We start from the raw sequence: 13221 nt of genomic DNA, 5'->3' as shown, positions 1-13221 counted from the left end.
GTAAGAGTCGTTGTTGTATACATCTGTACCTCGATACATGTTTCGGTGTTTGGTTTTGTAAATATCGTTTCGTAGCTCTCATCAAGCAATTCGACTTTACGTAGCAATGTTACAGGATCAATTACTTAATACCATATCGATAGGTGAAAACAATTTTTGAAGCATATCAATTTGTAAGCGCTCTTAAACAAAGTCATAGTTCATTGAATTTACAACCGTATGGCAAAACAGGCGAAAATAGTAACTTTTTGCACAAGATTGGCAATTTAAAGAGAATTGACCATGGCTCATTCTAGTGACGCTAGTATATGGACAATATGAGAGTGCTTTTTCATTTAATGACATAAAATTTGAAAAATATTGTAAGGAACACTTGAGGTGTTGACTGTTAAAACCTACATTTTGGTCAAAAAATGTGCTTGGATAGGTAGTTTTCAGCAGATTTTCCACATTCGCATTTCTATAACATTGAATTGCGTTATCTGCTGACCTAGTGACGAAAAGTGTTTTTAGGGGGAAGTGTTAGCTTTCGTTTGATATAAAAATTTTTTTGATTGGATGAAGGGAACACTTGAGGTTTCGACAAAAACCAATCAAAGAGGCCCATTTTTCAGCTAGAAGCTATGCACTCAACTGTGTAGTGTAATCAAATACTGTGCGGAGACAATCACTGCTTGCTTGAGAGCTCTTGGACGAAAATGTGTGCTCAGGTGTATCGAGGTGGAAACTATGAGCATGATAGTTTATAAGAGAATCGTTTTTGTATAGAAACCTTTCCATATGGTATATTGCCCTGCACTATAAGTAGGCGGCACCACAGATATACGACGTAGATACAGACTTGACATTTAATATGGAATATTACACAAAATTCCAAGACTGGTCTGGACGGGCTAAATATTAATTAGGGTGTGTCGGGAGATTGTGCTTTCCATAAGTTTATATTATGGTGCTCAAAACTAAAGGACCAATGCAATGACTTACGTTTTCCTGCTGACAGTTTCGTCAGAAACCTTCTGGCTTTCTCAAAGCGATTGATGTTGTTATTGATCCATCTGCTTGGAGCGGGAATCCCGGTCGGATGTTATTGTTTTACCGGAAGTACTCCTGTCTCCAACGTTGGTCTTGAGCAGAGAATCAAAGATGTGGCTTAGAAAGAATGTCCCATCGTCTCTGTTCATGGTGTTGTCTCCTCTCTTGCGAATCCATACTGATTCCTTGACCCATCTTGCCCAACGGTTTTCTTCCCTATCAAGGATTGAAGAGCTGTCCCAGTCTATTAAATGGTTGGCCCTTGATACGTGATCTGCGATGGCTGATTTGTTAATTTCGGTGAGCGATTCCTTTCTTTTAGATCGTGTGTATTTGAGTTGGCTAGCTATCTCCGCTTCCCTTTTATGTTCATTCATGCGGACATCGAACTGTCTTTTTGTCTCACCAATGTATGATTGGGGGCAGTTTTTGCATGGTATTTCACACACGCAGTTCACCGTTTTTCTTTATCTTGTTTGTCCTATGGATGAACGAGCACATTTCTGATGGTGGTGTGGGGTTTCATGGCCGTAGAAACCTTGTGTTTTCTCATGATACGACACATCTTTGATCCGGGGGGGGGCACTCAACTTTAGAAGTGACGGGTATGTGTCTACCGGTGTCGCGAAGTAGGGGCCTATCGGTAACAAAGCGTTATTTTAAAATAGGGGTAATTAAGTACAAACAAAATAAAAAAGGGGTCATTGGGTATAATATTTTGAAAAAAGGGGGTCATTGAGTATAAGATTTCGAAAAAAGTGTCATCGGGTAGAAAATTTTGGAAAAATGGAGCAAAATTTTGAAAGTTTCGGCATAATTTTGAAAAAATGGAGCAAAATTTGAAAGTTTCGGCATTATTTTGTTGCATTTTGATGATTCTCTTCTAGAAAATCTAGAAAAAAAGGGGGTCATTGGGTAGCCGCAACCAAAAAAAGGGGGTCATTGGGTAGCCGCAACTAAAAAAAAGGGGGGTCATCGGGTATGACTTTAAAAAAAAGGGGTCATCGGGTATAGTCGACTTCAAAAGAGGGGGCCTATTGACAGGCACATACCGTCACTTCCAAAGTTGAGTGCCCCCCGGGCTTTGATCCTCTACTCAAGACCAACGTGTGAGACAGGAGCACTTTCGGTAAAACAATAACATCCGGCCGGGATTCCCGATCCAAGCAGATGGATCAATAATAACATCAATCGCTTTGAGAAAGCCAGAAGGTTTCTAGCGAAACTGTCAGCAGAAAAACGTAAGTTTTTCCTTTGGTCTTGACAAAGAACTTTCATTAGTAGTTCACATAGTATGTTCGATATGTCTCAAATTTATTGGAGGAACCTAAATCGTTCATATGCATTGTGTATGTCTATGCCATTATATTATAGCGTTTTTTGTATAGTGCTGATGCCTATAGATTTGGCATAGCACACCACAATTTGTTTTTGTTTGAATATTTGGATTTCATATAGTTAGTAGTTCATAATAACGTGTATTTCATGCCACCCATCTTTATTATTTTCAGTCTGTTTGGGACAGATACTGGAATTAACTTTGGTACATATATGGCGTATGCGTTCCCTGGAATGGTTATATGCTTGCTGTTGACATGGGTCTGGCTGCAATTCTTTTATATTGATAGATGGTAAGATGACGAGAGAGTGAGATAGTTAAAGCGAGAGTTAGATAAAGGTGTTGTGGGAGAGGGGGTAGGGAGATATTCAAGTGCAAGCCTTACAATTGGTTTCTTTAGAAACCAAAAAATGATAGTAGATATTCATCATTTTCTCCCCCGGTATGCAAAGATTTATCGTCTGAATATCAAATAGCAGATACACCACTCTACGCTAGTCCTCAACTCGGCTGCCCAATTGCCCTAGCCCAACTGAAAAGGTCAAGAGCGCGAGCGGTTCCTTCAAATTATCTCATTGCCACCATGTGGTTTAATCGTTCAGGAATTCTATAGAGATGGCTAGGCACTGCTTATTTTGTTGTCCCCTCAACAATGTAGGATTTTTATTCTGTTTGGTCGTTACTAACAACAGGGCAGTTACCATTGATTAGGAACGAATAGATATGTCAACTCTATTTTGTATTATTGTTATCAGCGGCGTGATAATAGATAAACGTGTCGGGGGGGGGGCACTCCAACTTTGGAGGTGAAGCATATGTAGGGCTGTTAAGAACCCCTTTTTCAGCATCGCTGTAACCCAAAGACCCCATTCAATTTGAACAGCAACTTTCATTTATCACTGATTTTGTTACTTATTTTGAAAAAACAAAGAATTTTGAAGCCATTTAGAACTAGAAATTCGATTTTCGAGGTTTCTGTGGCGCTGTTTCGGTTCTCACCCCTTAATCCAAAAAAAGGTCATGTTCTCACCCAATGACCCCATATTTTTTACATTTTGCTCTAACCGAATGCCAAAAACCATGCTCTCACCCAATGACCCCATATTTTTTTACAGTTTGCTCTCACCGTATGCCCCTTAGCGCGAAAGTGCCAGCCCTACACCTATATCCATTTCAAATTGAAGTGCCCTCCGGGAAACGTGTATGTCTGTATAATATAATTATTTACCTGACGTTGTCCCTGTGCCAGGTGCTGTCGAGGTTTCCAAAGAAATCGTAGCGATACGAATTTTGGACAGTGTGATAGAGTGACTAGGTATATCCGTAAAGCTTACGATGATCTAGGTCCCATGAGGTAAGGGCGAAGTAGCTTAAGTTAAGGCTCAATTTATTGCACAGCAGTTTCGTATTTTCACAACAATTTTTTGATCCCGAAAAATGTAGGAATAAGTCAATTATTCAGAATAGGAATATGAAGCAAGGTTTATTGTGGTAGTGTCAATAACCCAGCCATTGTCAACATTTCGTCGGCCGCATCACATACTGACGTATTTGCAAAATACGCATTTCGAGAAAATCGAACTTGAAAATTTAGCGATTTTCATTTGCCTTATAATCTTGATTAAAATATTATTGTCGATTAAAACCAGGTTAACAGTAATGCAAATATGTCATATTTTCAATATAATTCACTTATCACTATCAGAGCATAAGTGATTCTGCAAAAAATCAATATTAAATAAAATACGTCACTATGTGAAAAGGACTAATGTCAATTTCGTCGTTCAAATGACAAATACGTCGCGCAAATACGTCAGTATGTGAAACAGTTGCGCAAATACGTCAGTATGTGAAAAGGACAAAACAGCAATTTTGCCGTGAAATGACAGAGTCGCGCAAATACGTTGCGCAAATACGTCAGTATGTGAAACGGCAAATTCTTCAAATTGCAGATACGATATACTGGGCTTGCGCAGTATAGGTGATCGGCAAATACGTCGTTATGTGATGCGGACATTTCAAGGTTTTGTAAATACGACATAATTAAATTCATTAATATCTTACTAATTAAGCCACTTTGAGGCATGGTGTTTGGTGAATATGTAGATTAGAACATAACAAACTAATATACCAATTGTCTCAAAAATGTTAAAAATGTCGAATACGTCAGTATGTGATACGGCCGACGATTTGTTTCACTGTCTAAATTCAACTCGGATATTGGTGGCTCCTAGCAAAACACAATAACGTTTTAATAACATTAATGTCGGGTTTTATTATAAAGGTCATGAAAACGTCTTAAAACATTTTGTATAAGAACACATTGCAACAACATTTTTAAATCGCCACCTCTTTAAAATGATAAGGGTAGATGTGCAATAGGCCTCAAATGTACTTTACGCATGCCCTCCCCAACCTGCAATAACCTTAATCTTACATGAATTTGCTTTTATGTTTTTTTTTTGTATTTTCCATTGGTGAAACCTAAACAGCTACGCAGATGTATTAGTTTCGATTCATGTGTGCCTTGTTGCTTTGTTATGGATATCAAGAGATCCTAAGTTTATACCAGGATGGGCGAGTTTCTTTAAGGCTGGGTGAGTATCAGGCTCGGGGCGTCGTCAGTCTCAATGATGCTTTCATACATTCCCTCAACTCTTTACCATTTTCTTCCTCTACTGTCCATTATCCATTTGTCCTCGTCATTTTTCCCCTTTTCCTCCTCGTCTATTAAAAATTGATATGTTTGATATTCAACAGTCCTCGAAGTAAACTTTATGAATCTAATAATATATATTTAAAGTGTATGAAGATGTAAGTGTATGTCTGATGGGCTCTCATGTCCCAGAAAAATACTATGCAAATGAAAAACCTGAACATGGCAAAAAGTGGCCCAACTCGGTCGATTAATTAAATTAGCGTTTGAACCTGCATGCTGAACTAAGAAAGAAACCAATAATGTTTTTTTGGTCAGCCAAGATATTACTGATTATATTGCACAGGCCTATCATATTTATGCCATGACCCCCTTTTTTTCTGAAAAACAAAAATGCAATTGAATACATGAATACAAAAGCCACTTAAGTCCATGCGAAGTTATTTTGAGAGAAAAACCCGTGTACCATTTTAATTCCTTCAGTTAGATTTACCTGGTCAATATGGTAAGTTTTAAGTGCAAATGAGTGGATTAACCTGTATTAGGTATGACGATTAGCATTTCAGGGACTTCGTGGGGTTCATTTTAAATTTTGGACTTAGGTGGTTTTTTGAATCATATACAAAGACAACAATGTTAGAATGAGATTACCACTAGTAAGATAATACAAAATAAAGCACACAGGTATGTATAATGTTGATAAGCATTCTGCCATGTAATATAAACCACACACTTTCCTTTATTAAACCCATTTTTTGTTCAAAAGTCATTCTCTAGCAATGAATGTGTTACAAGTGGACTTTTATACATACTGGATTTCAATCAATGTGTTACAAGACTCAAATCATGGAATTGGGTGATTCTTTCATACATGCTATTTTTCACATGCCCAATAGACACAGAGAATGAATTTGAGTTGTTCTTTCATGCATATGACAGGCCTATGTATAGCAACAATTTCCCATGCTTAACTCAATTTGGCCAAAGTATGGACTTAGGTGGCTTTTGTATTCATATATTCAATTGCTAATCATAAAAGTAATACGCGATGCAAGTTTGATATACGTCAAAAGTGGCCCAACTCGTTTTCTGGACGATATATTTAAATTGAGCATAGCATTTGAGTCTGAACTAGTAATGAAACCAAGTAAAGTTTATCAGTTAGCCAAGATGTTACTAAAAAAAATTCCACTGCAAATAATATTGTTGCCATGATCTCTTTCATTTTTCCTAAGAAGCGAAATTGCAATTATTGTATACTTTTAATTATTGCAATCTGTACAACAGTTTACTAAGTTAGTCTAAGTTTGCATATACATACACTTATACTCAAAGTTGGTTAAATTTTGCTCAAGAAAGTTAACTGTTTCATAGCTACTCAACACGTTTATCCATTTCTTTGCTCTGTATTATAGCTACATCAGTGATTCTACCGCTGGTATGAGTGTGGCCATGTTATTATTCGTAATGCCGTCAAAACCACCGCAATTTCTCTGTGGATTTAGAAAGAAAGGTAGATAAATCAATAAAGTTTGATGAAAATTAGATTATTCGAGGTTAATCTAAACTACGAGGGGGGGTGAGTTGTACCAATCGTAAGATTTTTTATCCATCATACAAAAACGCACGGGTTTACGCCCAAACGACATAAGCTAATCGTAGATCCATCCTTTGCGCTCATTTTTAGTGATGAAAGTTTCCCCAAGCACCTTACCCGGCCATCAAAGATAATCATGGGGGGTGAAGGCCCAATGATTTTAATTTCGCTCTTGTGAAATTATTTCAAGGTTAGGTGAAAATAGTCATTTCCTTTTAGATTTAGGAAAGTAGAGGCAAAATTGATTTTTGGCAAAAAAATCTACAAAAATGCGATATAAAAAAACTAAAAAAACTAACAAGTAATAAGTCAGTAACTTTTGGAATATTTTTACAAGAGCGAAAATAAAATTATTGATTTTACTGTACAGGTCTCACCCCTCCCCATGGTCATCTTTAACGGCCGGTCCTACCCCCGGGCAAGGTGCTGGGGTAAACATTTTTATCACTTAAATGGGCGCTAAGGATGAATCTACGATTAGCTTACGTCGTTGGGCGCGCGTTTTTTGGCGACGGGTAAAAAATCTTAGGGGAGTTGGTACTCCCCTTCGTAATTCTAGGGTTAAACAGGGTTTTACACTTCATAAACACATAAACGCATCACCCTACGGATAATGGACGCCTGAAACATACGAATATTAACATGCATTTATTGCAATGTAGAAAAGGTTTTGAAAGGTTTTCGGTTGTGCCCTTTGGTTCATTTATCGATGAAAAATGTTCAGTTTTATTTTCTTAACAAATTTAAAGGTTCCGGGAATGGACACGCTACTCGGGTACCAACTCTTTTGGAATGGGATGTTGTTGGTCAGAAAATGGCTTGGAATGTTTTCTTCTTGCTTGGTGGTGGATTTGCACTGGCTGAAGCAAGTAAAGTAAGTATAATTTCTCTATGTTTACACGGTAACCATATCAATTTGCATGTACAATTTACAGGCGAAAACAATAACCTTTTGCACAAGATTTGCAATTAAGAATTGGCCATTGCTCATTCTAATGAAGCTTGTATATGGCCAGTATAAGTGTGCTCTTTCATTTAATGACATAAAATTTGAAAAATATTGTAAAGAACCCTTGAGGTTTTGGCTGTTAAAACCTACATTTTGGTCAAAAAATGTGATTGGATAGGTAGTTTTCAACAGATTTACCACATTCGCCTTGCTATAACATTGATTATTGTGTTATCTGTTGACCTAATGCAAGAAAGTGTTTTTAGGGGGAAGTGTTAGCTTTCGTTCGATACAAAAAATTCTGATTGGATGAATGGAATACTTAAGGTTTTGGCAAAATCCAATCACAGATGTATATTTTCCACTAGATCTCACACAGCTCTTATGATAATAAAATTATGCACTCAACCGTGTAGTATAACACAGACTGCGTCGAGACTAGACTCGCTCTGCTGGAAATATCTGTGTACTCGGGTGTATCGAGGTGGAAACTGTGCGTAGATGTAATTATAAGAGAATCGTTTTTGTAGTCAAACCTTTTCAAATGTAACCGTTTATTCAGCACTTTTAGCATATACAACTTTTGGTTAGATCTTCTTTGTTATTTCATTAACATTTTTGTCCTACTTCAGTTCATTTTGAAGGTGAAGGTGCTACATAAAGTAGGTAATGGCGCCTCCAGGGATACCTAGAATATATAAAAATCAGAAAGATTCGAGCCAGGTATACCAACTTGGTGTGGGGAACAACAACAAAGATATTATAAAAACTAATGCAGTATGTAAACCAGAATGGTATACACTGTTATTGCACTAGAAAAAATCCAAAACCACAGGGATGGTAGACAATGTTAACAAAAATACAACCGACGTTTCAAGCAGATAAACTGTCCTTCCTCAGGGACAAACAACAAATATATATATACGGGAAAGAATTGAATTTACAAGTGGGTAGCAAGCATAAAAAATAATCAAATCATAGCAAATATTTAAACCAAGTTAGCAAGCAAAATATCAAAACTACAGAGCCAAAAATATAGCATCTCTACATGAAGAGTTCGGCTTGCTATTAAAAGCAAAAGTGGAAGTGACCTTTTTTTCCCTTCACTTTGTATTCGCTACTTACACGGTTCCGCCATTATGCACTATGTGCGGGAGAGCCTCGAACTGGCAGCATACATGAATGGGAATTGAACTAGTCATAACGTTCTGTGTAAGGTTACATAATTCTTCCTTTCATGTATGCTGCCAGTTCGAGGCTCTCCCGCACAAAGTGCATAATGGCGGAACCGTGCAAGTAGCGAATTGCTATTCATCCCCTGTCTTTGTTCCTCACACCAAGTTGGTATACCTGGCTCGAATCTTTCTCTCAGTTACATAGTTAAATAGATAAGGGGCTTATGAGCTATCATAACCCCCTGAGCAATACCTGCCGATTGCCTCTGATTGGTCAATTACATGATATCTTCACTTATATCACCAATCAGAATGGAGCTTTGAAAATAATTCACCCCAATTTTTTTGCGTGGTGAAATTATTCTAACAATGTTATTTTTTTGGACCAATCAGCAGGTAGTTTTCATGGGGTTAAGCTCAATATGGAGTGGTGTTTTCTTTTTGAAACAGACCTGGGGTGTATGGAATGACACTTGCTAGGGTTGAAGCTAAGCTTGTTTTTGTTTGTCCACTCAGTAAACTCGTACAGTGTATCTTGAAGCTTGCTTGGATGGAATGGCAATACGTACGAATTTCATACAGTGTCAGGTCATCCACGTTCTGCCAACAGTTGATGTGTGTATCATCTTTGATCTGAACTGTATAACGTAGAAGCCAATTGGGCCGAGTCTAGTTCCTTGTGGGAGGGCACCATTGAGAACATTGAACTCAGAAAGTTATTGTTAATATATCTCAATTTAAAAATTAAATTAAATTTGATTAAATCAAATCATGTCACATAGACAAATGCATAACGTTGTATATATATATATATCAACAGGAATCTGGTTTGTCAGACTGGCCGGGACAACAATTTCTTATTCTAAAGGATTTTTCACCAGAGGTAATGGCGTTGCTAATAGCCATTATTGTTGCAGCATTTACCGAGATAACAAACAATACATCCACTGCTTCAATTTTCCTGCCAATACTTGCAGCTTTGGTATGTTCATTGTAACTTTATAACGTATATAATGTACTTTGCCTAAACATAGTCTTAAGGTTAGCAACTATTTTCAACTGCTGTGATTTGGTAGTTCAGAGCATCTTGCGAATGGTAGTGAGCTTTGGCAAAATTGCATTGATCATTTCATAGCGAGTTTGTAGAAGAATTCTAATATCACAGATATACCTTTGTAGGTCCGGTGGTTCTTGAGTTATGGTGTAAACAGGCCTGAAACAACAACACTTTTGTAAAACGTACATAACTCATTAACAACAATAAATCAAGCAAGTTTTCAGAGTATATGATTTGTAGAATGAACTTTTGCAAAACATCAAAGTGTTATTTTTCAATGATGTAATAAATTGATTTAGATAATTAAAATCGATTTTTTTGGATGCTTCGACCAACAATAACATTTAAATTGAGCAACTTTAGATGTTAAACGGAAGTTAGTTATGTAAATTTCAATACCGAACTCTTTTAATGGGTGTTATAATTTACATTTTAGGGCGTAAGTCTTGGTGTAAACCCGTTATATCTGATGATTGCGGCGTCTATAGCCTGCTCGTTTGCATTCATGCTTCCAGTAGCAACGCCACCAAATGCAATTGCATTTGCATATGGTCACGTGACTGTCTGGGATATGGTAAGAAGCATAATCACTAGATAAACACAAACTCAAATAATTGATATTTACCACGTTCTATACTGGAATTAATATTTACCCCTGTTCAACCCAGGAGTGAATTTCACCGGGGAATTTTAAAAGAGTTACGACTACGTGTGTCGTGAAGTCCGAAATCCAAGTAACTATTCCAAAGGACTTACAATGTTAGAGTTACGATATGTTTAGACACACACAATACATTGGTAATGGAATTGCGACACTTCAATGACAAATTTATTGAAAAAAATAATTATCATGCAACAATGTCGTATTGAACATCAGATGTCAATTAAGAGCCCCACTATGAAGATGAGAATAATGATGAAGATGAACTGAGAAGAAGAAGATGGTGATGATGATGTTGATGATGATGATGATGATGATGATGATGATGATGATGATGATGATGATGATGATGACTAAACCATGAAAACAAGGATGACGATGACGACGATGATGAATTTAATGATAGACTTTGGTGGTGAGGGTGATAATGGTGATGAGTAATGATGATAATGATAATGATAATGATGCCTACAAAGATGAAAACGGTGGTAAAGGATGATTCTATACAAAGAATAAAGCTCACCTGCATATACGTATCAGAAAAGCCCACTCCTGCATAATGTCTTTCATGAATGAAGTGAAAAATTCGTATTGAGTTGAAATACGAAAACATTAATATTCTAGGAATCGATTTTTGCACACTTTTTAACTAAACCGTGATTATCTTTCTTTTTGCTTTTATCAGGTGAAAACCGGTTTTGTCTTGAATATCGTCTGCATATTAGTGTCATTTATGTGTCTGAATACATTGGGCGTGTGGATATTTGATTTGAAAACGTACCCGGATTGGGCGCGAGACATGGAATCGACGATGGTGACAACCATGATGGCCACCACCTCAATCGCAGCCAATATCACAAGTGGTTTTAATACATTTACATAAAATCTACAACATTCATTTTTTATATTAGCCAATAAATTTTAATACCTCATTATTAACATTATTATACTGCAACCAGGTTTCGGCTTATATTGGGATCCCGGGTAAAGTATACAGTAGGAAAAATGCCACTAGACTGAAAAGTATTGGGAATTTAGTCAAAATGCTTTAGTCGATAGCTAAATCAACATCTTTTCCTCCCACATCTGTAACATCATTGGCGTGTGACCATCTATAAGGACTCAGCGGTTATTTTAGTGAATAATTATGCAGTTGCGAGAAGTCAATTAAAATAACATGGAAGACACAGTTTCACCACTTTATTTACCATGTTTACAGTAATTGACATAACTCCTTGCAGAATTGTTTTGCAATCGTGGTTTAAAGCACAAAGTGGAATGACTCATAAGATCTCCTGATCTTACACCTCTGAATTCTTCTTGTGGGGCTATCTGAAATCAATGGTTTTGAAAAGTCCTCCTGCGACCTTGATGAATTCAAGAGACACATAATTGCACAAGTTGACATCCAGGCAGGACAGACCTCTCATAAGACGTGGTGTGAATGCAATGTTTGAGGAGAGCTGATATTACCATACAGAAGAATATGGTGATTATGCCCCGATGGCCACATTGAAGACTAACACTGTCAATTGCTGTAAAGAAAGCGGCCAAATATATGATTTTCATGTTGCCTTGATTTTAATTGACTTCGCGCAACTGCATTTTCCCGGCTCATAAAAATAACCACTAAGACCTAAATGATCACACGCCAGCGATTTTACGGATGTGGGAGGACAAGATGTTGCTTCAGCTATCAAGTATAGATGAATTCAACGAGCCAAGTGATGGTCAGAATTTAGTTGGCCTTGACTGGGTCCCCGGCGCACCAAACTGGTGTTGTGACTGCCCAATTGGGTGGAATAAAGCCGCTTAAAATCGATGATATGTTGTATTTTGTTGTAAACTTTCATCATTCTATTGTCTACGTGTAACACGGGTGATGAAATGCAGTTTAAAATCCCCGCCAAGGACGCACTATTTCATATTTTAGGTGGGATATACCCGACGGAGCGGGGACCCAGCTGTAGGAATGCGTGAAATTGGATACGTCTATAGCATTTTGTCCAAATGCCTCATGCTTTTTTAATCTGGTGGGATTTTTCAAACTGTATACTGTTGATACATTCTGTATAATACGGGTGCTATGTGAATCTGACGATTTGGGGGTTTCGGTCCGTTTTTGAAGCTTGTAACTTGCACCATATAGGCCGTGAGGACATGGACCAATGGACTGCAGCACCTATTCATCTATTGTACTCGAGTTGAGCGCTGACATATTGGAAATTGCTGTTAATCAATATTCATGAGAATGTACATTCAACGTCCAGTTTTCGAAATTGAGTAACTTGTGTTTGGCAGGTGTGATATACACCTAACTGGGCGTTTTAATTACGTAACGCTTTGACATCACCGAATGGCTGCCCAATGCTGTGATTAGTATAGTTTCTATAATAATCATTATTACATTTATTTATTTATTCTTTCCTCTGCGCTTGTTCTTTCCTAGACCTACACTTTATCATGTCCTCGTTCCCCTTAATAAAAAAGGGTAGTAGGGCAGTGGCGTAGATTTCTTTTTAACATTGGGGGATGGAGTTAGAAAAAAATGAACCCAGCACAGAATAAGTCGAAAAAGTTTGCCATATTGAAGCCAAACTGGTGAAATAAGGTGGAAAACTGGAATGAATTCGCGCGAATCGCCTAAAAATGGCACTTTGAGGGCTAAAATGGCCAAATATGAGGTTAATTTGGTTAGAAACCCACATACAGGCGTCAATTGGGGATGATTGTATGCACCACCTCCTAAGTAATG

The 13221-nt window shown here is 37.4% G+C and overlaps 1 protein-coding gene across 1 annotated transcript in view; it reads left to right on the top strand.

The window, feature by feature from the left end:
* Positions 1–11349, top strand: part of LOC140163643 (Na(+)/citrate cotransporter-like) — a 29190-nt gene extending 17841 nt beyond the window's left edge. The window contains exons 7-14 of the mRNA XM_072186958.1: positions 2544–2663; positions 3621–3725; positions 4864–4968; positions 6443–6540; positions 7374–7498; positions 9569–9730; positions 10242–10379; positions 11152–11349. Coding sequence (XP_072043059.1) covers positions 2544–2663; positions 3621–3725; positions 4864–4968; positions 6443–6540; positions 7374–7498; positions 9569–9730; positions 10242–10379; positions 11152–11349 — 1051 coding nt within the window. The remainder of the gene's footprint in view (positions 1–2543; positions 2664–3620; positions 3726–4863; positions 4969–6442; positions 6541–7373; positions 7499–9568; positions 9731–10241; positions 10380–11151) is intronic.
* Positions 11350–13221: the final 1872 nt, after the last annotated feature.

Source organism: Amphiura filiformis, chromosome 11, assembly GCF_039555335.1.
Source record: "Amphiura filiformis chromosome 11, Afil_fr2py, whole genome shotgun sequence".
Classification (NCBI taxonomy): Eukaryota; Metazoa; Echinodermata; class Ophiuroidea; order Amphilepidida; family Amphiuridae; genus Amphiura; species Amphiura filiformis.
This window is presented reverse-complemented; position numbering and strand designations above follow the sequence as displayed.